Source organism: Danio rerio, chromosome 1, assembly GCF_052040795.2.
Source record: "Danio rerio strain M-AB ecotype USA chromosome 1, GRCz13ab, whole genome shotgun sequence".
NCBI lineage: Eukaryota > Metazoa > Chordata > Actinopteri > Cypriniformes > Danionidae > Danio > Danio rerio.
In genome coordinates this window covers 9,205,500-9,230,000 of record NC_141021.1, presented here as the reverse complement: position 1 = coordinate 9,230,000, position 24,501 = coordinate 9,205,500, and the positions used below count along the sequence as shown (strand labels likewise).

Below are 24,501 nucleotides of genomic sequence, written 5' to 3'. Positions count from 1 at the left end.
TTTGCAGGCATTCCTCAAGTGGTTGTCATGACCAAAGTGGATGAAGCTTGTCCGCTGGTCAGAGATGATTTGAGGAAAATCTACACGAGCAAGAAGATCAAAGAGAAGGTAGATGATTTACCGTCTGTTATCTGTGCATGTTTAAATATATATAATTGCTATTAATGTTTTTCATAATTTTATATATTTGCATTCTGATCCTGTGCAGATGGAGTTTTGCAGTGGAAGTGTGGGGGTGCCAATGAACAGTATCTTCCCAGTGAAGAACTACAGTGACGAAATTGACACAGATGATGATGTTGATGTTCTGATTTTAAAGGCATTTGATCAGATTGTCCGTTGGGCTAATTCAAGACTGAGGAGAGCCAAGTGAAAAAAAAAAAAGTATATGCTAAATGCAATACTAGGTACAACTGATCTATACTTTGGTATAACTAAATGAATTTGTGGCAATGCTATATATTATACTTTAAGTCTGCAAAATTGGAAGAACTGATTAAGTACTTAATGCACTTAAGTTGTCTGAAAATACCCAGGTGGAAAGTGTATTTGAGTGCACTAAAAATACATGTACTAAATAAAATCTAAATGAATGTACACTACAAATATACTAATCAAATACCCAGACTTTTACTTATTCCACTGATGTTAGTAGTGTAGTAGTTAAAACTGGAATTTTTCAATGTGTCTTAAGTACACCTAAAATAAAAAACTAATTACTATACCCAAAAAGTGCACTAAAATACATTTTCCATTACACTTACATTATGTTCTTAAAGCGCTCTATTTTCACGCAACGACTTTGTAGTTTGTATATTCAAAGTTAGTCTTTAGTATTTCTTAGATAAACTTAAGGTTGTCTGTATACTTAACTGTGCTATCCCAGATGAAAAATATGCAAATAAAAATATGTATCAAACAATGGAATTATTACAGCCTATTAGAGTAAATCAGAAATAAATAAAAAAAATCAACTGCATTACAATTGTTGATGTTAATTTTTTTTAATTAATTAATTTCTTGCATCTGATAAAAATGTAATTATTGCCTAATAAACTGTTAAATGTTTCAGTAGGTCATTACAAACCTTCATGCTTTTAATTACTTTTAAAGAATAGATTGTTGATAAATATTTTTTTTTTTGTAATTGAACAGTTCAGTTTAAGTTTATTTCTACAGCCATTTTAACAAACTGGACCAAACGTATGTTGAACAAATCCTGCAGGAGTAACCCTGCACACTCCCGTGATGCACTGGGGCAGTTTGGAGTTGATAACATATCTGTGTGAGGGTCGTCATAAAGACAGCTCTGCTATTAACAGTGTCTAATCATCAAAATAAAGAGAATACATCTTATAACAAATTTTCCCTGGAAGAGATTGAGGACTTCAGAAAATGAGGATTTTAAAATCAGACAGGACATAGGACCAACCTTTCGGGTAACAAAATTGCATTTACTATTTAAAAACATCACTGTGGATATTAGCCGGTTGGCCTATCGTTCAATGTTTGCATGTTTATCTTCTTTTAAACGCACAACTTAAGCAAGCTAGAAGATTGTTTAAGACAAGTATAAATATCTCCAATTTTATAAAGTACAACAACATAAAAGTGTGCTGGAAATCGTTCTCTTTGTTTTGGTTTCCAAGAATATTGACTGACTGGACTCAGCAGCTGAAGTAAGGTTCTGTTCCATTCCTATTATCCAGAGTGCAACTGGATAGCCTAAAATAATCACACATCAAGTGAGCAATAAACTGGCCATATGAGCATACAATGGATGCGTAAATTCAGTTTATCTAACTCGTTTCTCAATCTCATGTCAAAGAGACACTGATCATGACATCTGTGTGGAGCCCATGAGGATAGAGAAGCAGTTGTGGCTTATATACAGATGTATGTAGATGATCTGATATTCTTAAATTGTGTCAGATTTACCTAGCGTGTGAAACGTTTGGTGTCAAATTAATAAAGTGACTACAATTAAGCATATTATACATACATACAGAACACACACGCACGCAATAACGAAGTAGCTGTGTGTTTGAACTTAGCTTAAACCACGTAACAGTTAGGGTCAGCTCATAATGGAATGTTAATTTCACTTTCCATTTACTAGAAATGAGCAGAACAGGATACGGGAAGCATAGAAATACAGTGGGTACTGAATGTATTCAGACCCCCTTAAATTTTCACTCTGTTATATTGCAGCCATTTGCTAAAATCATTTAAGTTCATTTTTTCTTCATTAATGTACACACAGCACCCCATATTGACAGAAAAACATAAAATTTTTGACATTTATTTTAAAAAAGCTGAAATATCACGTTTCGAAATATTCAGATTCTGCTCAGTATTTGATAGAAGCACTCTTTGTTCTAAAACAGCCATGAGTCTTTTTGGGAAAGATGCAACAAGTTTTTCACACCTAGGGATCCTCCGCCATTCCTCCTTGCAGATACTCTCCAGTTCTGTCTGGTTAGATGGTAAACATTGGAGGACAGCCATCTTTAGGTCTCTCCAGAGATGCTCAATTGGGTTTAAGTCAGGGCTCTGGCTGGGCCATTCAGGAACAGTCACAGAGTTGTTGTGAAGCCACTTTGCAAAATTGTCAACAATTCTGTGTTTTTTTTTTTTTTTTGTTTTTTTTTGTCAATGTGGGGTGCTGTGTGTACATTCGTGAGGAAAAAATTAACTCAAATGGTTTTAGTAAATTGCTGCAATACAACAAAAAGTGAAAAATTTAAGGGGGTCTGAATACTTTCCATACCCGCTGTATTGCTGTTGTTCATTTTATTATTATGTATTTATTATTATGTATTTTTCTACATATTTTACAAAGAGGCATAATTTTCATTATAGTAAGGTATTCCAGCCTGATCTCACGAGAAAACGTAAGTATTTTACGTTTTGGCAGTTTAGTGGCTAATTCGTACAAATTCGTACGAGTTCAGTCGTAAGAAATTGTACGATTTTAAAAAGGAGGCGTGGCACCTAACCCCACCCCTAAACCCAACCGTCATTGGGGGATACGCAAATCGTACTAAAATGTACGAATTAGATCGTACGAATTTGTACGAATTAGCCACTAAATGAAAAAGTTATGAATTGCCGTGAGATTGTGTTGGGTATTTGAGACTTGATGCCTAGGACCTGACTTTTAATAAATACATTTACACGTTAAATAATGTTGTGTAATTGATTTGATCATTTATTTTGTCAGCAGGCACTTTCATAGAGTGAATGGGCATGAGTGTGCAGTTTAAAGTTTTAGTTTCAGTAGTATAACAGTGATTTCTTTCACTTCCCATTTACTAAAAATGAGTTTTATTATTCAACACCACTGACACCGACCACAGTTATTTATACTTGATAAACCACCAGTTAAATAACACAAGCTGAAAAAAGTGATGTGTAATTTCCTTTTTCATGTCTCTCTTCTATTAGTGTATATTAGTAAAGTTGGGCGGTACTTGTAGGACATTTAAATGAATTACAATTGCTTGGGTTTATATATATTTTATTAAAATATTGGTCATGTTGGGGTGACATGGTGGCACAGTAGGTATTGCTGTCACCTCACAGCAAGAAGTTTGCTGGTTTGAGCCCTGGCTAGGTCAATTGCCATTTCTGTGTGGAGTTTGTATGTTTTCTCCGGGTGCTCCGTTTTCCCCCACAATCCAAAGACACGTGCTATAGGTAAATTGGGTAAGCTAAATTGTCCATAGTGTAAGTGTGTATGACCAGGTCCTCCATATTAGGGGTTATGCATTGGGCTAACAACCCACCTCATAAAAACTAGATGTTACGAAACACCAACATGGTGCAGCTAAATATCCACTTTGATATAACTGGCCCTGCGAGTAAGTAAGTAATTATTGGTCATGTTTGCAATGACAAATAATGGCTCAATTTAAATAGCACAAGGTAAAATCTGATATTATCTTGTTTACCCTGGTTAAAAGACAATGGCATATAGCACTAAATTTTATATTAAGACCCATTAAAATATTCCATACTGGTGGTAGTGCCAACAAAGGCACATTGAAAATGTCCCCCTATATACATTTCTGGAGATCATGGATTATGTAGCCAGGGGTACGTATGGCTGCATTTTGTCTGTAAAACGAATGCTATGGCGCGGTATGATGCTGTTCCTTTTCGCGCTTACCAGCTGACGGCTTACCTCCATATGGACGGCTTTCTCACTGTTACTAGTTTGTCCAGTTAGCTTGCCATGTACCTGTAGGTTTGCAGACTTGAGACAAAGGGTTGACCACAATGATGGGGTTCGAGTCGGGTGAAGAACGGTTCCAGAAAGCGGCTAAGACAAAAACAGAAGCAAAAAATACAATAAACAAGTAAATAACAGGTTGAGAATGTGGTAAAATATGAAAACGTGGTAAAATCGGGCAAGAGTTTTTCTTTTTCTGGGTTGCTTTTTAAAACTGTCGGTTGGCTTTAGGGAAGCGGGTGGGCGGGTCAATCTGTGTATTTGAAAACACTATTGGTTGGGTTCAGGGAAGAAGGATGGTGGGTCAGTCAGTCAGTCAGTCAGTCGACAGCTGCCTCCGGTTGATTTGCGAAAAACAAAAACTGCTAATAAAAAAGTAACTCCTGGGATGTATTTGGTGCTCTCCAGAAATGTTTGTAGTGGTATGTTGTCAGAATGAACCTCGGCGCCGTACTGCTGGTTAACAGCAATATTCGTTTACAGACAATAAAAGCAAGTGAAACAGATTACAACCAGCCAACTACAAGTTTTGAGTATCCTCCCTATGTGAAGGCCTACATGCAAAGCATAATGGGTCTTTCTGTGTTCTATGAAAAAGCTCTATAACAGAAAAAATACAATAGTGGTGCCATATTGTAGTGAGTTGGGTTGAAAACAGGTGAGGCAGCTTTATTTTGGGATGGTCGTACAGGCCAGGTAAAACATGTACAAACTGGAGCATGAAGATAATTCAATGAGCATAGTCAAAAACAGGCAAATGGTCATGACAGGTGGCAAAGCAACATGAACTGTAAACAAGGCAAGGATAAGGCTTTGTAATGTTTGTAGGGACAAGACTCAGCAAAGTGTGTGTGTGTGTGTGTGTGTGTGTGTGTGTGTGTGTGTGTCTGTGTCTGTGAGGTGTATTTATAGTGCTATAATTATTAAATGGCGAGTTTAGCTGTGTGTGTTGGTGTCTGGATGATTGTTAGCAGTGGCAGGAGTGATGAGTGCAATGATTTCTGGCAGTTGTAGTTTGGCAGCATAAGGAAATAATCTTCAGCAGAGACGTCGCTGGTGATCACAACATATCTAGACTATTCTAAAAGACTGACTATATTGTAGTCACTTGAGTTCACATACAGTATTTTTACTTATATGTTTATTTAACTGACCTAGAGTGAGTTTGAAATACTGTGTATACTTTAGATTAGAGGCAGCTGCAGCGGTGGTCTGAATCTCCCTCCTCCTGTGCAGTCTGCTCTAACAAAATTATCTGATTGGTTGTTTTGAAGAAAACATTTTGGGTTTGTTTTGAGAGATTCAGCCAGTTTCCTTAAACTGCACATATAAACATGAACAAACCTCATGTTTTATAGCAAAAGTACACAAAAAAGAAGCATTAGCACATCATATAACCATCAGTTGTAACGTTCACTTTACATTAACCATTTTGCAGTTAATCTTAGTTTCTTATTTCCCAAATTTATATCTGTTAAAGAGATAACACTTACCTCCATGGTGCACAATTTGTTTATGGAAAGAGCTTAATTGCTCTAAAATCATTACCATGCATAAACCTGAGACTGTTCAAAGTTCAGCAGTAGTGCAATGTAAAGGGTCACGAAACACCAAAACACATTTTTTGAGCTGTTGACAGTCGTATATGTGTCCCACACTGCTAAAAACTGTCACGGAATACAGGGAGACCCAATTGCAAGTAAAATAATTATTTATTGACTCAGACAGAATGACAGAAGGAAGAACGCAGGAAGATGATGAGTGAGTCAAGCGAGCAGCAGGAAATGTAAATCGAACAGGGAGCACTGAAGAACAAGATCAGAGAGCCGCCAACAGAAAGGTACAAGAGTCCAAACACAGAGCTCTCCCCGCGACACACGACCAGAACTCAGCGACCGGAACCTGACAGGACACAGACAAACAGACGTGAAGAAAACGAACTGACAGTGTGAGACAGAAACGCTGAACATATATAGGCGCGGTAATGCGCTGCACCTGTGGTCCACTGATTACAGCTGAGCGGTGCTGCGCACGGCAAGGCTGGTGACAGCGTACACGTGACCACCCAGCTGATAAGGTAAACACAACTGACAGCAACGCGACTCTAACACAGACACAGAGACACCCAACACACACACTCATACACGCATATACGTAAAACGCATAACGCACCACACCGTACACACACACACACATACACACACGCAGACACATCATAGAAGAACAGACAGATCCACAATCGTGACAATACCCTCTCTCCTAGGAACGCCTCCTGGCGTTCCCAGACGAGCATACCTGGCGATTGTAATCATCGATAAGAGAGTGATCCAGTATGTCCCCGGCCGGAACCCAACTTCTGTGCTCAGGACCGTAACCTTCCCAGTCCACCAAGTACTGGAATCCTCGTCCCCTCCGTCTAGAGTCCAGAATGCGCTTAACCGAATAAGCAGTCTCCCCATCTACGAGACGCGGCGGGGGGGGAACTGGTGTGTGCGGATTAATTGCCGTATGAAAAACGGGCTTTACTTTAGATACATGGAACACGGGATGAATTCTCCTGTACGCTGGAGGTAATTTGAGGCGGATTGCCACAGGACTAATGATTTTAGTGACAATAAATGGGCCAATAAATTTAGGAGCTAGCTTATTACAAACGGTGCGGAGCGGAATATTCTTAGTTGAAAGCCACACTTTTTGACCGACAACGTAAACGGGAGGCTTAGACCGGTGGCGATCGGCTTTAGCCTTGGTGCGCACACCCACTTGGAGGAGGGTCTGTCTGGCCCTGCTCCAAGTGCGGCGGCACCTCTGGACAAAGGCGTGAACGGAGGGGACCGCGACTTCAGATTCCAGACTGGGAAAAACTGGTGGCTGGTAACCTAGACTACACTGAAACGGAGAAAGGCCCGTGGCCGACACTGGTAACGAATTATGTGCGTACTCCACCCACGAAAGCTGCTGACTCCAGGAGGAGGGATTCTGTGACACCAAACATCGCAATGTGCGCTCAAGATCCTGATTGGCTCTCTCGGTCTGACCGTTACTCTGGGGATGAAAGCCAGACGAAAGACTCACAGTGGCCCCCAATAAACGACAGAATTCCCTCCAAAATTTAGAGATAAACTGAGGCCCCCTGTCAGAAACCACGTCCGTCGGGAGGCCATGAATGCGAAAGACGTGATTAATGACAGCAACCGCTGTCTCTCTGGCTGACGGTAATTTGGGCAGAGGGACGAAATGAGCAGCCTTCGAGAACCGGTCCACTACGGTTAAAATCACCGTGTTGCCGTTGGAGGGAGGCAGCCCCGTAACGAAATCTAGCGAGATGTGGGACCAGGGTCTCGAAGGTACTGACAGCGGCTGAAGGAGTCCCGCGGGTGGCCGATTGGAAGTCTTGGAAACAGCACACACAGAGCAAGCCAATACAAAATCACGCACATCACGAGCCAATGCTGGCCACCAGAATCGTTGTTTAATAACAAATGATGTGCGACTCACCCCAGGATGACAGGCTACTTTGGAGGAATGTCCCCATCGAATAACATCTGACCGAAGTTTCTCTGGCACGAATAACCGACTCGGTGGGCATCCAATCGGGGGCGTTACCCCATCTAAGGCTGCGCGAACCTTCGACTCTATCTCCCATGTGATGTTAGAAATAACAATCCGCTTAGGCACTACGGGTTCGAGTGACGATGTACGCTCCGAAGAATCAAAAAGACGGGATAACGCGTCGGGCTTAATGTTCTTAGATCCCGGTCTATATGAGATGGTGAAATTGAACCGTCCGAAAAATAACGCCCACCGAGCCTGCCTAGAGTTTAATCTTTTGGCGGATTTGATGTACTCAAGATTCTTATGATCGGTCCAGACGATAAAAGGGACCCCCGACCCCTCTAACCAATGACGCCACTCCTCCAAAGCAAGCTTGACGGCCAACAGCTCTCGATTACCAATGTCGTAATTACTTTCTGCGGCTGATAACCGATGAGAATAATACGCGCACGGGTGGATCTTGCCATCCGAGGAGGAGCGCTGGGACAGGATAGCTCCGACCCCGACCTCTGACGCGTCGACCTCCACCACAAACTGCCGGGAGGGATCAGGGGTTATCAGGATTGGAGCTGAAACAAAGCAGCCTTTCAGTTTTGAGAACGCAGCTTCGGCTGCGCTGGACCACCTGAACGGCGTTTTGGAGGAGGTCAAGGCGGTCAGAGGTGCGGCGAGCTGGCTGAAATTGCGAATAAATCGCCGGTAGAAATTGGCAAAGCCCAGAAACCTCTGCAGGGCCTTACGGGAATCAGGAGTTGGCCAATTTACCACAGCCTTAATCTTCTCTGGATCCATGCGCAACCCCTCGACTGACACGATATGCCCTAGAAAGGGAACAGACTGTGCATGAAAAACGCATTTCTCCGCCTTGACATAAAGACCATTCTCTAACAGCCTCTGAAGCACTCGCCTGATGTGCTGAACATGTTCCTGGAGAGAATGGGAAAATATCAGTATGTCATCCAGGTAAACATAAATGAACTGATCTATCATATCTCTCAGCACGTCATTGACGAATGCTTGGAAAACAGCCGGAGCGTTGGAAAGGCCGAAGGGCAGAACGCAGTACTCAAAATGCCCTCTGGGGGTGTTAAACGCTGATTTCCACTCATCCCCCGCTCTTATGCGAACCAAATGATAAGCATTGCGGAGATCTAATTTTGTAAAAAAGTTCGCCCCCTGCAGACGTTCAAAGGCTGAAGACATCAACGGCAAAGGGTATGTATTCTTGACCGTTATGTTGTTCAGCCCTCGATAATCAATGCACGGGCGAAGGGAACCATCCTTCTTTTTTACAAAAAAAAATCCCGCCCCCGCCGGTGAAGAAGAGGGGCGAATGATCTTGGCTGCTAGAGAATCAGAAATATATTTCCCCATGGCCTCCCTCTCTGGAGCAGAAAGCGAGTATAATTTGCCTTTAGGCGGAGACGTACCTGGCAATAAGTCTATTGCACAGTCATAGGGACGATGAGGAGGCAAAGAAGCAGCCCGGGACTTACTGAACACTCTCTTCAGGTCATGGTACTCACGGGGCACGTTTGACAGATCCATCTGCTCCTCCTGAAACACAGAACGAGAAACAGCAGAACAAGCAGACACTAGACAAGATTTATGACAGCTCTCACTCCAAGAAAGCACAGTATTATGTCCCCAATTAATGTGAGGTTTGTGCAAAACCAACCAGGGATGTCCCAAGATCACAGGAGTGGCAATAGTCTCTGTTAAGAAAAACTCAATAGTTTCGGAATGGTTACCAGAAGTAATGAGTCTTATAGGAGCAGTGGAGTGTGTGATGGTGGGGAGAGAAAGACCGCTAAGAGCGTGCACTGCGATAGGAAGAGAAAGGGGAACAACAGGGATTTTCAAACTGTACGCCAGCTTAGAGTCAATAAAATTCCCCTCGGCTCCGGAGTCGATGAGCGCATGACAGTGGTGCATGATAGAGTTAAAAGATAGATTGACTGGCAGCATGGTTGTGTTAGGGGACTTGTCAAGGGTGATTTCACCAGCCAGTAAACTCTTACCCGGCGACGAATTCTTATTCTTGGCTAGACACGAAGCCACAAAATGTCCAGCGACTCCACAGTACATGCATAGTCCTTCCATGCGGCGACGACGCCTCTCCTCCGTGGAAAGCCGAAATCTGCCCATCTGCATGGGTTCCGGCTCGAGATCAGATGAGGGGGGTTCAGAAGATGCAGCGAAAAGAGATTGCGTGGGAAGAGGTGGAGTGTGCAGTTTCTTGTGGGAACCTCTCTGTTGTAACCGAGTGTCCACTCTGATGGCTAAATCAATAAGCCCATCCAGTGTCTTAGGCAGATCCATGACGTAGATTTCATCTTTAATATAATCTGCTAGTCCGTGCAAAAACATGTCCCACTGAGCTTCGGCATTCCATTTACATTCGGCCGCCAGAGTACGAAAGTCAATGGAATATTCAGCAACACTCAACTTATTCTGTCTGAGTTCAGCGAGCTTACGAGCCGCCTCTCTGCCAGAGACCGCTCGGTCAAACACAGTTTTTAACTCCTCTGAGAAAGCTTTAAAGGAGTTACAGCAGGGGAGTTTACGCTCCCAAACAGTGGTACCCCAAAGTGCCGCTTTACCTGTCAGCAAATTGATCGTAAACGCCACCTTACTCTCTTCGTTAGGGAAAGACGAAGGCTGTAGCGTGATGTAAAGTGAACATTTTGCTATAAATGACCGGCACAATTCTGGTTCGCCGGCGTAACATGCTGGTGGTGGAAGTCGCGGTTCAGTGGATCTGGGGGTCTCTTCTAGCGCATGAGCTGCTGGTGGAATGGTGGGAGGAGCTTGCTGGACAGCTTCAGCACGAAGCTCAGAACCCAGTCTCTGAACCTGAGTCGTGAGCTCAGAAACTTGAGTGACCAGCGCCTCAATGGCCTGGCCGGTCACTGCCATTTGTTTGTCCTGATGATCCAGTCGGGCTGAATTGTGGGCGAGGAAATCCTGGATTTTGGTAACACTTGCTGGGTCCATCTCAGTGGTCAGTTCGTTCTGTCACGGAATACAGGGAGACCCAATTGCAAGTAAAATAATTATTTATTGACTCAGACAGAATGACAGAAGGAAGAACGCAGGAAGATGATGAGTGAGTCAAGCGAGCAGCAGGAAATGTAAATCGAACAGGGAGCACTGAAGAACAAGATCAGAGAGCCGCCAACAGAAAGGTACAAGAGTCCAAACACAGAGCTCTCCCCGCGACACACGACCAGAACTCAGCGACCGGAACCTGACAGGACACAGACAAACAGACGTGAAGAAAACGAACTGACACTGTGAGACAGAAACGCTGAACATATATAGGCGCGGTAATGCGCTGCACCTGTGGTCCACTGATTACAGCTGAGCGGTGCTGCGCACGGCAAGGCTGGTGACAGCGTACACGTGACCACCCAGCTGATAAGGTAAACACAACTGACAGCAACGCGACTCTAACACAGACACAGAGACACCCAACACACACACTCATACACGCATATACGTAAAACGCATAACGCACCACACCGTACACACACACACACATACACACACGCAGACACATCATAGAAGAACAGACAGATCCACAATCGTGACAAAAACACTATTAGGACACCTATATTTCACTAAAAAGTGTAAATTGGTTGTTTTTGCGTTATTTCAAGCAAATTCGTACTTCCAGTTTGAAACGAATTTTTGAAGCTGCGTCACGGCTATGACATAATAGCGTGTATTCCAGCGTGCAGACTGGACGTCTATACCAGAGTGAGTCTTATTACGTCTTACAGTGTGATGCATTAATGCATGAGTAAAGCTTGGTTCAAACCAATCAGCGCCCTCTATTGTGCAACTTCATTAATATTCATTACTGTCACAGTGTTTAGATGACAGAGACGCCACGTTGTGTTTACAAAACAAGTGTGAAGTGTTGCTTTTATAGTTTGCTGCAGTTAAGTTTTGTTTTCATTTTCTCCCTGTGAGAGCGCAGCTGGAGTCACGTGTGGATTAACAGTGTACGTGACGCTCAACAACAATAACTTACGTGTCTAAGGAGGATTATTGTTTACCTGAGAGCTGTTCTCATCTGCAAACGCTGAGATCCGGATTCACTTGTAGTCTCCTCTTAATAAAGACGTGGCTCTAGTTGCTGGTGATTGTCCTGTCTCTACAGATTTGGTAAGTGAGCGACCAGTGCTCTTTTATTCAGTTTTTTCGTATCAAACAAACTATTGCACCGAGTTTAAACATGTTAGCACCACAACCAAACTTTTACCTCGTGTATGATTTTCACTGCATTTTGTGACCGGAATAACACAAGCAGCTTCCTGACGCTACCTGCCGAGTGCATCTAAGTTTGCGGGACATGCGGAGTTTTTTTTTTCTCATTCATCGTGCGGTATTAAACATTGCATGAAAAATACACGCTTAGAACAGTTCCTCGAATCAAACATCTCGTTTGTCGCGAGGGGCACAAATGAATTCCCTGAATGAAAGAGCCAAACTGCAGTTTAAGTCCACCATTTAGTAATTTGGCAAATAATTCGACCACAGATGTCCATGTAACACAGTCACTTTGTCCCCTGTGTGTGTATTTTGACTCTGAAACTCAGCGCGCCCAAATAGACACTCCCACACCATGCCTCTTTTCTTCCTTCGACACTCCCCCCTAAACAAAGCTGGACAAGCCCACTTTTCGGACTTTTTCCAAAGTAGAGGTGTGACAACACCCTGCTGAAACGAGGGGGTTTCATGGCCCTTTAAGGCCTTGCCTTATATCACTTTCAGTTTTCATTTACAGTAAATGCAGCCAGATCTTGTAACCCTGTAAGAACAGCTTGCAGCCATTGCAGTTTTTTTTAATCCTAAATATTATAATTTTACAATGTGACAACAGAATTTGAGGGAAATTAATTTGTGATATTTGTGGAAAAATTACAGTACTTTCATATATTAATGTATATCTCTTACTGTGTCAAACTTATTTTTCAGCCATAAATTATTAATTGTATTACTAATATAATATCAACAATTAATACCAGAAATGTGGGATAACTTTTGCTAAGGTGCTTTCTTTTTTTCATGGCATACTTCACCTACATGGCATACCTCACATCATGACTAAAAGCAGAAAAGTAAAGATGTGGTCACATTAAAAGTGTTTTAGTGCTTAATTATTGTTATTGACTTGTTGTATAATCACTGTTTTGAGTGCATCAGCAAGTTTCAGATTGAATTGATTAAAACACCACCTTAAATCCCTTTTACTTTTACTTTTCTGCTTTTATAATATTTATTCATTAACTAGAGGCTGGGTTGCAAAAGCACCAAATGAACTCAGAAACATTAATAAGTAACATATCATTTTCACTTTCCATACACAATATAGCAAACCCTATCACTCACTCTCTCCCTGTGTGTGACGTTGTGTTCATTACATTGCAGGAACCTAATGTCCCCAACAGTATAACAATAGAAATAGAGAGAGTCATTAAAAAGTGAAGAACTGTTCAAATGATCTGTTAAATTTATAGAAAAATACCACCACCTGTGGTTGACAGAATCTTTCTGTAAAGAAATACTATAAAAATATGGTCATTTTATGGAACTGTTTAAATGTATGTAAAATAGCCATATTTCATTAATTGATTCAATGTTCATTTACAAACATGTATGTTATTTCAATTTATAGTGTCTTTGTAATATGAGCATATGGGTATTGAGAACTGCAGTATTATAGATCAGTTATAGATCAATACAAAGTCATTAAATGCATACAAGTGTTCATGTGATTGCAATTATAGCAAACATATTTCCACAGCGTTAGTAACTAGTAAGTTACATTTAAATAAAAGAAAATGCAGCATAACATAAGATATTTTCAGATTATCTTGGACTTGCACACAGATGCTGGTTACACACAATGGTTTTGCAGTATTATGCCAGCAGCTGTGTGTTTTATTTAATTATTTTTTTGGAACAATTTAGTTTTACATTGTGTATTTTTCATTAAACACATTTAACCCCTTAAATCGCATAGCGAAATCCTCACCAGGGTCCTCACTACAGAGGGTTGGACATTAAAGCCGCGGTCACACTGCACTTTTCTCCCCATAGACTTCCATTCATATATATGCAATTGTGTCAGACCAGAAACGCAAGCTCATGCGACAAGTTTCACGGTTCGCTCATCGAAGGACAAAACAGAAATTTTAAATATCAATCACTCTTTTTTTAATGTCTAATCATCTTGTTTAATCCCACTCCTTTTCGCAGCGCCGTGCGACAGAATTTCGCAAGCTTAAACTTGTGTGACGGCAGCTTGAGGCAGGGATGAAGTTAATGAGCTAATTAAGTGTCTAATTAAAGGAAAAATGAGAACTATTGATAAACAACTGTTAAGAAGCAGAGTCACTAAAGGAACGAAAAGCAAGACAAATTTACACAATTTACAAACAAAACCAATCGACATAAAACACATTCAATCGCTCCCAGCTCTTCAGGTACGTCGAGCGCAACTCAACCCCACAGATTTTCAAGTATGCCGCACGCAACTCAACCCCATTGATCTTCAGGTACGTCACGTGCAACTCACCTCCACCACTCTTCAGGTACATCACGTGCAACTGATCCCCACAGATCTTCAGGTACGTCATGCACAACTCACCCCCACCGCTTTTTCAGGTATATCCCACGCAAATGCCCCCACTGCTCTTCAGATATGTCGCGCACCATCACCGCCAGCTGTATCAGTACCTTAAAATAGTAGGCATTTGTATCTAAATCCATATTAATTAATCTTCTCTTTGATCCCCTTGGGGAGAACTCCTTTTTTGTACTTTTATTTCGCAATGCAGATTGCATAAATATATATATATATATATATATATATATATATATATATATATATATATATATATATATATATATATATATATATGTTCACTATATACTGTACTTACAGTATTATCTTTGCTTGAACTGAGCTGATCTAATCCTGTTTATATGAAATAAACCTGCTCCCGAGCAGGTTTGAACTACCACAACTGTTGCTATGACAACAACTCTTGGATGAGTTTTGAAGAACTAAATGATCCTGGATCCAAATCCAGCTAATTGACTAATACATGTATGAAGAACGGACCCCTGCTTAGCTAATCTTTGTTTTGCAGTTCTGCTTATTTTACAATATTATATGAGTTAAACTGAAAAGTGCAACATTGTCTTGAAGTCAGTAACATACATGAACCTGAGGATTTTCTTCCAAGTTAAGCAAAAGTGAGCCTGTTTTAAGTTGGTTATATGATATTTGTGTATATTTTATAATGTGTTGTGCTGTAGTTTATTTTATTAACATTTTATTCACATTTTATTAAACATTTTGAGAACTCTTTACTCAAAACTACCAAGAATCCAGATGTTTTCTTTAATGAAGCTTTTCATAATTGGCTGTTTACCTCATTACATCTCTATAAAAAAAAATTGACATTGGAACCATTTTAGAACCATTGTTCCAGAAAAGTGTGCAACTGAATACCCATTTGTTAATATAAATAATCTGTTATCTTGTCTTTTATGAGTCCATTTACTTTCGTGAACTGGAGGGCATGCCTGTGCAATATAAAATCACTTAAACCCCTTTCTGTTTTCATTTCCAATAAATGCACCCAGATCTTGTAACCCTGTTATGAACGGTATCGGTTTCTGTTTCTGTTTCAGTTTTTTTTTTCATCTTTATATAATTCTATAATTTGACAAATGGATTTTTTAGGGATATATTATTTGTGATATTTGGGGAAAAGAAAGAGAGGACCATGTGAAATAGTGAAAAAGACACTATTACGTTTTATTTTTCTTTAAAATTAGCTGACCTTTGGTTGATCTTACAAATCAGAAAATAAAACCTCATATCAACAACAACATCTAAGATTAACAAGATAAATAAGTCAGGCACTGCTAATCAAATGCCTAATCATCAGCAGAGGTTTTAAAAGTTTATTAGTCTGGAGCGTTCAGGTGTGTGTGAACCCAATGCCTGCTTAGCTGAAATGCTTAGCTGAAACTCAACTCATGGAGCAAGACAATGATTATAAGCACAGAAGCAAATCTACAACAGAACTAAAGATGAAAAAAAAAAACACACAAACCAATGTGCAAAATAGTCCAGTCAAAGTCCAAAGCTCACAGGCACAAAACTTCTCTGAGACACACACTTTAAGACCACTGTCCATGTTACCTACAATTATAAAGAACTTTGTGTGGAATGGAAAAGATGGTTGTAAAATGTTCTTCAGGAAACTTAACCATTACAGAACCTTTAGTTCTATTAGTGTACAGTGTACTTTATCAGGATTTTCCAGATGTGATGTTGTCATTGAATTTGTTATTAATTAAAGCTGTTTTCCTTAGTCATTGAGGTATAGAGTGCACATTTATTTTAATTTTACCATTAGAACTGCAACCAAAAAAAGTGTCCTGTACAACATTTACAACAGGTGTGTGATGTATCTTATGTTTGAAAAAATATACATGTAAAAATATGTTACCAAAATGTTGGTCAAAGAGCGCAGAGAGAGAGAAAGAGAAAGTGTGTGTGTGTGTGTGTGTGTGTGTGTGTGTGTGTGTGTGTGTGCGCGCGTGCGTGTTAGAGGAGGTCTCTCAATGTGAGTGAAACTGAAACCAATCTGATATATAAAACTGTTCTAGTATTGGCCTGATTTCATTTCCTTGCAGTGAAACAAGTCAACTGTGTACCAGGATCAAGCTGATAGATTCAAGGGTTAAAAAAATGGGATCATCAAAATCACAACCAGAGAAACCACAGCCAACACAGCCATCATATCAACCATCAACACCAAAACCAAATCCAGGTAAGAGTCAAATATATATTCATTCATTTCTTTTCGGCTTAGTACCTTTATTAATCTGGGGTCGCCACAGAGGAATAAACCACTAACTTATCCAGCATGTTTTACACAGCAGATGCCCTTCCAGCTGCAACCCATCTCTGGGAAACATCCACACACACTCATTCACACTCATCCACTATGGACAATTTAGCTTACTTAATTCACTTGTATCACATGTCTTTGGACTGTGGGGGAAACCGGAGCACCCGGACGAAACCCACGTGAACACTGGGAGAACATGCAAACTCTACACCAATTGACCCAGCCGGACATACAGCCGGACATACATATATATGTGTGTATGTGTTATATATATATATATATATATATATATATATATATATATATATATATATATATATATATATATCGTAATAAAACAAATAAGACTTTCTTCAGAAGAAAAATTTTTTTAGACATACTGTGAAAATGTTTTTACTCTGTTAGACATCGTGTGAAATATAAAAAAAAAGCAAAATATTTGTAATAAATTTGCAACAATTTCAAAAAATCTTTTTTTCACATTATCTTTATGGTGTATTGTATAAAGAAATTTTGAAGAAATAAATGAATTTCATCCATTTTGGAATAAGGCTGTAACATAAAAAAAGTGTAAAACTGAAGCGCTATGAATACCTTCTGGATGCACTGTACACGGTAACATAGTTAGTTTGACTTCAGAGGGCATGTGCTCTGCACAGGTTGAGCTCTATATGAGCTCTATATGTGAATGAAATACAAACATACAGTGTAAATACAAATATACATTAAAAAATAATATTTGCTATTTGAAAAATGAACATATTTATAAACATGAACAATGTGTTTTCCCCCATAGAACTGGATAAACCATGGAGGAAATTTAACTGGGGGTAAGCTATACAGTATGTACATAAACTATTCTTTCAAGGCAGACAATTAATATATTTGCAGATATTTAAGAAAGATGCTGAGTGAACATTCTTGTTTATCTAAAAAACAATGCTGAAATCAGATATTGTGCTTTGAAAATGTTTTTTTTTTTTTTTTTTTTTTTTTTCCGTGCCGAAACGCTGTATTTGTTTTGGTTATTTAACCTGCCAAATGCCTGTTTAGCCAATTATATTTCAGCACCTAGGGTTGCCTTGATAGAAAACTGCATCCGTGACCAAAATGTGACCTCTAGCGGACAGTAGCTGACTCCGAAATGAGACAGATTCAGTTCCACATACATGACGTTATCAATTAGCAAATGATAACAATATTACGAGCATAAACAGGTCAGCAGGTTACATTGTAACCCCGTGTCCTAACAACACGCTACGTGACGATATTTGCAGTGATAAACAATTTGGCTGTTTTTGCACCAGACGAAACATGGCAGAAATTTAAATACAGCCACTTAGAAGCACAGAATATGCACTCACTTACGAAAAGTTGATGTTTATAATGTATTTAAAACATATAAACCCTCTTTAACATTACTAAATGTAGATGCTGAGTCATCACTCATATGTGCTTAGTTCTAAAGTTCAATTTCAAATGGTTTGTTTTATTTTTAAGATCTAAGGTGAACTATCTGCTGCTGCTTTCAGTATATAGCAATATATGTAATGTAAAATGGCATTCAAACTCACATTAGCTATGTTTCCATCCACCCATTTTTATGCGCATTTTGGATATGCGCATAAAAAAACGGTTGATGGAAACGCTATGATCTACAAAAATTTAGAAAATGTGCATAAAATCGAATGCGCATAACCTATTTGGATAAACTTTTTATTCAATTAGAAAAGATGTGCATAAACTGAGATGGAAACACTTACAAATTCCAGTATGCGCATTAAAAAAAGTCATGTGGTTTTGTTATAAGAGATCGTGTGATGATAAAAATGTGTGTCTATAGACAAACCAGCAGGCAGACCACACTTTTGTTTTGGTCATTGTAAAAGCCTTATCCATTTCAGTATTAGTGTTATTAATGACCTCCAGAATCAAGAGCGTTTGTGCTCCGCGTCTCATGCCTTCAAACGCCACCGCACGTTCACTGCAAGTCAGGATTGTCTTCTGAGGCGCAAGTCGTTTATTAAATGAAGAAAAGATTGACACAGCTTCTCCTACTGCAGCAAATTTAGTTTTTACTCCTGGTTTTTGCCATGACATGATTTAGACCTGACATGAATATTTTTTTTCAAAAGATGACTGAAATGTAAACTGGCATATTTACTTTTTTAAACATATTAAATTGTAGACATTTACTCTGTTGAGAATAATGTAAATATGTGCATATACAGTGGTAGAACAGAGAAATGTACACATACAGTGTGACTAAATTATCTACAATTTCATGAAGTGCATAATTTTATTGTTCATTTATTTATTAAATCATAATTTTTTATATGTGTTTTAAATGTGCTGTTTGGCAACATGTTCCTTAAAATGCTCATTTCATTGTGAATACTTGATAGTAAACTTATTAAGTTATATATAGTATTTAACAGAAACTTTTGCTTTGACAGAGAAAAAGAAGCCCTGAAAGAAAAGCTGGAAAACTTCTCTCCCAGTGATCCAGAAGTAAAAGACATCAAGGTCCTGGTGGCTGGACAAGTTGGAGCAGGAAAGTCCAGCTTTATCAATTCTATCAACAATGCCTTTCTAGGACGGATCTCCTCTAGAGCACTAGTTAACGCAAGTGATGGAGACAGTCATAGTTTTACACGAAATGTAAGTATTTGTTACATTTTACATAATGTTACTCTGTATGACTTGCGAGAATTTCAGCTGATTATATAAATATTACTTTGAAAACTATTAAAATTGCTTTTATATAATTGTAGCTCAAAGGATTCACCATCAGAAGTAAGAAAAAAGCTCTGCCTTTCGTCTTCAAGGACATCATGGGTTTAGAAGCTGAAGCATTGCTTGGATCACAAACAGATGACATCATCAATGCTGTGTTTGGCCATGTGAAAGACGGCTATAAAGTAAAAACAAACAAACAAACACTCCATTAATTGTGAATGTAACATTTTGCATAATATTTGTTTGTGTGCAATGTGTGTGATGTTAGCATATTTTACTAAATTGCAGTTCAGCCAGGATCAATCAATCAGTTTTAAAGACCAACATTACACCAGTGACCCCAGCCTCTCCGATCAGTCTTTCTGCCTGGTTTACGTCATAGATGGAAATACAGTCCAGTTCTCAGATGAGCAACTTATTGAAAAGCTGAAGATCATCCGCAAGAGAATCAGCGATAAGGGTAAAGCTGACCCCTGAATGTTCATGACTGTATTCATGAGCCTCACCAACATTATAACTATTCAGCTTGAAAAAAAAAAAATGTTTTCTTTTACGTTGCATCTGCATTTGCTTTAGGCATTGCTCAAGTGGTTGTCATGACCAAGATAGATGAAGCTTGTCCTCTGGTCAAAAGTGATCTACAAAAGGTCTACACCAGCAAGAAGATCAAAGAGAAGGTATGCGATCATTCACAGATACGTATTATGCTTTTATATACTGCTAAAACACACTGAATTTATCTGAGTTTTATTTTATTTTGTATTCTGTTTCTGCCCAGATGGAGCTGTGCAGTGCTAAAGTTGGTGTGCCGATGAATAACATCTTCCCAGTGAAGAACTACCATGATGAGATCGACACAGATGACGATATTGATGCTCTGATACTGAAGGCTCTTGAACAGATTGTTCAGACTGCTGATGATAGATTGCTGGATCGTGAAAACTACTTAGACAGTAATTAATGCATGGGACGTTATACATTTTCTTTACATGAACAGCATAATAGGCTAACATGACTCAGTAGAGGATTGTGTTTTGTCTTACAAAGGGGCTCAAAGCTAATGAAATGCTTTATTACAGTCTAATTAAAAATCTGCAAATAATACAAAGATTAAGAATAAAGTAAACCCACATTTAATATCAAACAACTGTAGAGTGGAGGAACTATGACGTCCCCTTGTAGGCTAATCAGCTGCTAGCATAAGACTGGTTCTCTTGATAAAATCCCTATAGGATTTTCCCATAGGCTTTTCGAAGATTGTAAATAATAAGCTGTGTGTTCAAACACTGTTCATTACACTTACATGTTTTGTCCAGCCGGATAATCCTCACACGAAAATACAACTTTTAGATCTTAAATGCAAACGCAAGAACTGAAAAGCTAACATTAGGCTAACGGACTCAGTGACTTCAGGGCGCTCGCCTGTGATGTCAGCACCACCCTGCTACAGACAACTCTTCAAGCTTATTTTTAGAAATATGCTCCATGTCAAAGAGTTAATCTCTTTGTTTATTATATTATAATCAACACCATATACTGTATTATAAACAAATAAATACGCAAAAATCACATAGACCTACGTGCTTTTTGAGTATTTTACATGGGAAATACATCTGTTTTGCTTTACGGTTGTTGTAAAAGTTTTAAAACTGTATGTATGAATGTGCCTACATAGTATTATTATTAGACATATTTAAATGTGTATCGCTCGCCTGCATACAGCCTGCTTACCTTAATAGTAGATGACAGAAATGAGGCGTGAGGAACAAGTCTATCAAATACCTGCAAGTTCCATCATGGACACAGAACAACATTCAGTATTCTTTTTATGTCACGAAGTACAGTGAAAAGCAGCCCATAAAGTCACATATGCCATACATTTTATGGAGGAGTGTAAATATTGCAGTTATGACAGAGTTAAATGTGTTCAGATGAAGAAAAAAAACGACAAAAATCACTTGATCACGTTAAAATCACAGTTAATATGTGTGTATTTTTACACAATTATTCACACATTTGCATTACTGAGAGCAGAAGAGAGACAGGCTGCACTGGTGGGCTGTATCTTCATAATATCGTTTAATTAAAATAAATTATCCACAAATGAATCTGTCTTGATAGTCTTCACATGTAAAGGCATTATCTACACACAATATGAATTTCCAATTAGAAAAATACAACAAACTATAAAATACTATTCATGAAAATACTTTAAAAACAGACAAATCCAAATGCCCAACGCAAGTGGGCTGCGCTCCAAACCCGTTCAGCTCGATGGCGTATGTCACCGACACCGCCTCAAGTTCCTTTTACCAACTTGATAGCAACCGTCTTTTTAAAGAAGAGCCACCAATTTGAAAAATCAATAATGTGATGTAACTGATTTGTTTTTTGTCGTAGATTAAAAGGTGAAAGCAGCTTCATTTTGTGTTAGCCTCGAACTTTATTTAGGCAATTTAACTGAAATCACATTGTAAAAACCCATTGACTTTAAAAACGAGGGAACCGGAACTGCTTAAATACTAACTCGCTTCAGGTTTTTGCATACAAATTTACCTCATAGTTCCTCCACTCTATTACATAAAATTTTTAATAGTTTTTTTTCTTTCAATACTGTATGTTTTCAGCATGTTCCTAAAACAGTTAATAAAGAAATCTAAAGCTCTCATAAACGATGAGCAGTGTAAACAACTGTCTTGAAAATTATGTTGAAATAAATGTAGTTGCTGCTTTGTATTTCCACAGTTTAATAAATTTGACGTTGTTTACCAGAAATCGTATTGGTTCTGTGACAGACAAGTGACAGGTGTCAGTAGCCTAGTTAGTTGAATTATTTCACTAGCTTGAACAGTGTTTCCACTGGCAAGTTAAAAGTGCAGTGCAACCATCATTTTCAGTTCATTCAGATGGAAGTTGAGCACAGTGCATTGAAAGCACCATGGAGAAAGCGTTAAGAACAGCCGAGGATGCCAGAGAATTTTGCCATTTCTCAACTTTATGCAAATTTCAAGCAAAAACTGCCAGGTGACAACCAATCACTGCAAAAAGTAGGCAACCCTGCAAAATGGCCCCACTTAGGGTTAACATAAGCTGTGTGGTGTCAGCAGATCTGAAGCCATGCAAATCTATGGCCCAGGCAGTTTTATTGGCCAGCAGTGTCACAGCCCAGACAGTTTTATGCCCCTGTTGTGTCTGGTGCATCTAGTAGTGTTGTGTCATATGTACAGCCAAATAATAAATGTGAATAAAATGTGATGTTAAAATTGTTTTTGACTATCAAAGTTTGCCACATGTTTCCTGTGATGGTTGGGTATTTATGCAACAGTATGAATAAAAGCAGAAATTAGAAACATACCCAGCAGCATCATACTCTATTTTGCATAACACCACCTGTGATTGGCTATTGGATAAACTAGAATGATGTAACATATTCCTACAGATTCCACATATCTCTCCAAATTGCTCATGTTCAATATAAAGCTGAAAAAGTGTGTTAAAGTCTTAAGTAATATAATGTCACAAATGCCATTTTTAATCCATCTTAATCGAATTTAAATTTGAATGAAATGGCATCCAAACAGCATTATAGACGAATTACCAACCTACGTCACACATGACATCACACAGCTTCATAATGATGCTGAGATCAGATCTCTGTGAAAAGCACCGCATTTGCTATAGGCATTGCCCAATTCATTGTCATGACTAAAGCAGATGAAGCATGTTCACTAGTCAAAAGTGACCTAAAAAGGTTCTACACGAGCAAGAAGATAGTATGCAACCCTTCACAACATGTATGAGTTTCACTTTTATACACTGCTTTAACATACTTGATGTTATGCAACATATGTGACTGAGCTGTGCAGTGCTAAAGTGGGTGTGTCGATATCAAACATCTTCCCAGTGAAGAACTACTATAATGAGATCGACACAGATGATGATGTTGATGTTCTGATACTGAAGGCTCTTGAACAGATTGTTCAGATGGCAGATAATAAATTGGTGGAAAACCTACTGAAATAACCTTAAACCAAATTAAAGCATGGGTAATTATTTGAATGAAATAAATTTAGTTTGAGAAGCATAATAAACCAACATGACTTAATAAAAGAATACAATCATGTTTTGTCATACATTCAAAGGAGTTCAAAGTTGATTTGAGATACAAAGTCAAATTTCAATTTAGAAATGTATACAGTAAGTTTTTTCCCCAATCCATGTATTCATTCACTGCACAGTTAATAAAGATGTCTGAAGAAATATGTACACTTGTACAACGTGTAAAGATGTCTTGAAACGTACATTATTAGCCCCCCTTTGATTTTTTTATTTTTTAAGGAAACATTTTTTTAAGGAAATGTTCATGTCTGATAATATTTTTTCCTTCTGAAAAAAAGTCTTAGTTGTTTTATTTCGGCTAGAATAAAATCAGTTATTAATTTTATAAAAAGCCATTATAAGGACAAAATAATTAGCCTCGTTCGCAATTTCAGGAGGCGTAGCTTTGAAACACAGTCCCTCCCCTGCTGTCCATAGCTAATATGCTAACCGATTAGCATTTTGGCAGATCACCTACTGCACCTTTAGGCTGATGTTTTTTTTTTTGTTTTTTTTTTGATAGTCTACAGAACAAACCATCATTATTGTCAGAGTTTTTTGTGTTTTCTCTGTCTCCCTCTTGTGTCTAGTTACTTGTTGGCTATGCAATTTTACCTGTAAGCAATTCCCTTGTTTCCCCGTCCCCATTACTCTCCCTGATTATTTGGCTAATTAGTCTCCCCTTCTCCCTCGTTCTGTGCTTGATAATTGTTTTGTCTATGTATTGTGTGAGCTACCTGTCCTAAATAAAGCTTTAACCTTGTGTATTTCGTCTTGTCCTATCCGGTCCCAACCTATTTGTTCATTGGTTCACCTCTGCTCTGCCCACAGTCTGTGCTTGAACGAAGCCAACTCATCAGCTCACCTGCCTGAGGTCTGTTTCATTGTTTTCCACTGTTTTGCTAAGATGCTGGACTAGTCAAACAGAAG

General features: G+C 39.0%; 2 protein-coding genes and 1 long non-coding RNA gene across 8 annotated transcripts in view; 2 read left to right on the top strand and 1 right to left on the bottom strand.

Moving 5' to 3' along the window:
- ifi44a5 (interferon induced protein 44a5) overlaps nt 1-979 on the top strand; it is a 12,792-nt gene extending 11,813 nt beyond the window's left edge. For all 5 annotated transcript variants that reach the window (XM_087236673.1, XM_087236671.1, XM_087236674.1 and 2 more), the window contains 2 exons: nt 8-108; nt 209-979. In XM_087236673.1, coding sequence (XP_087092799.1) covers nt 8-108; nt 209-373 — 266 coding nt within the window. In that variant the 3' untranslated portion in view covers nt 374-979. The remainder of the gene's footprint in view (nt 1-7; nt 109-208) is intronic.
- A 164-nt stretch (nt 980-1,143) lies between these two features.
- LOC147846678 (uncharacterized) lies at nt 1,144-12,392 on the bottom strand. Its single transcript, XR_015476191.1, has 3 exons — nt 12,236-12,392; nt 3,140-4,324; nt 1,144-2,876 (listed from the first exon to the last, which is right to left on the bottom strand). It is a non-coding gene; the product is annotated as an uncharacterized LOC147846678 (long non-coding RNA).
- A 4,086-nt stretch (nt 12,393-16,478) lies between these two features.
- Nucleotides 16,479-22,827, top strand: ifi44a6 (interferon induced protein 44a6). 2 transcript variants are annotated; one of them, XR_015475536.1, is made up of 8 exons: nt 16,479-16,653; nt 17,531-17,564; nt 19,191-19,395; nt 19,509-19,655; nt 19,762-19,933; nt 20,050-20,150; nt 20,252-20,651; nt 22,070-22,827. XR_015475536.1 is itself a non-coding variant. In NM_001423394.1 (7 exons), the coding sequence occupies exons 1-7, from the start codon at nt 16,572-16,574 to the stop codon at nt 20,432-20,434; spliced, it is 924 nt and encodes a 307-aa protein (NP_001410323.1). In that variant the 5' UTR covers nt 16,516-16,571; the 3' UTR covers nt 20,435-20,733. The 2 variants fall into 2 exon arrangements, 1 of the variants encoding a protein (NP_001410323.1); NM_001423394.1 differs by lacking the exon at nt 22,070-22,827 and having other exon boundaries at nt 16,516-16,653; nt 20,252-20,733.
- The last annotated feature ends 1,674 nt before the right edge of the window (nt 22,828-24,501 follow it).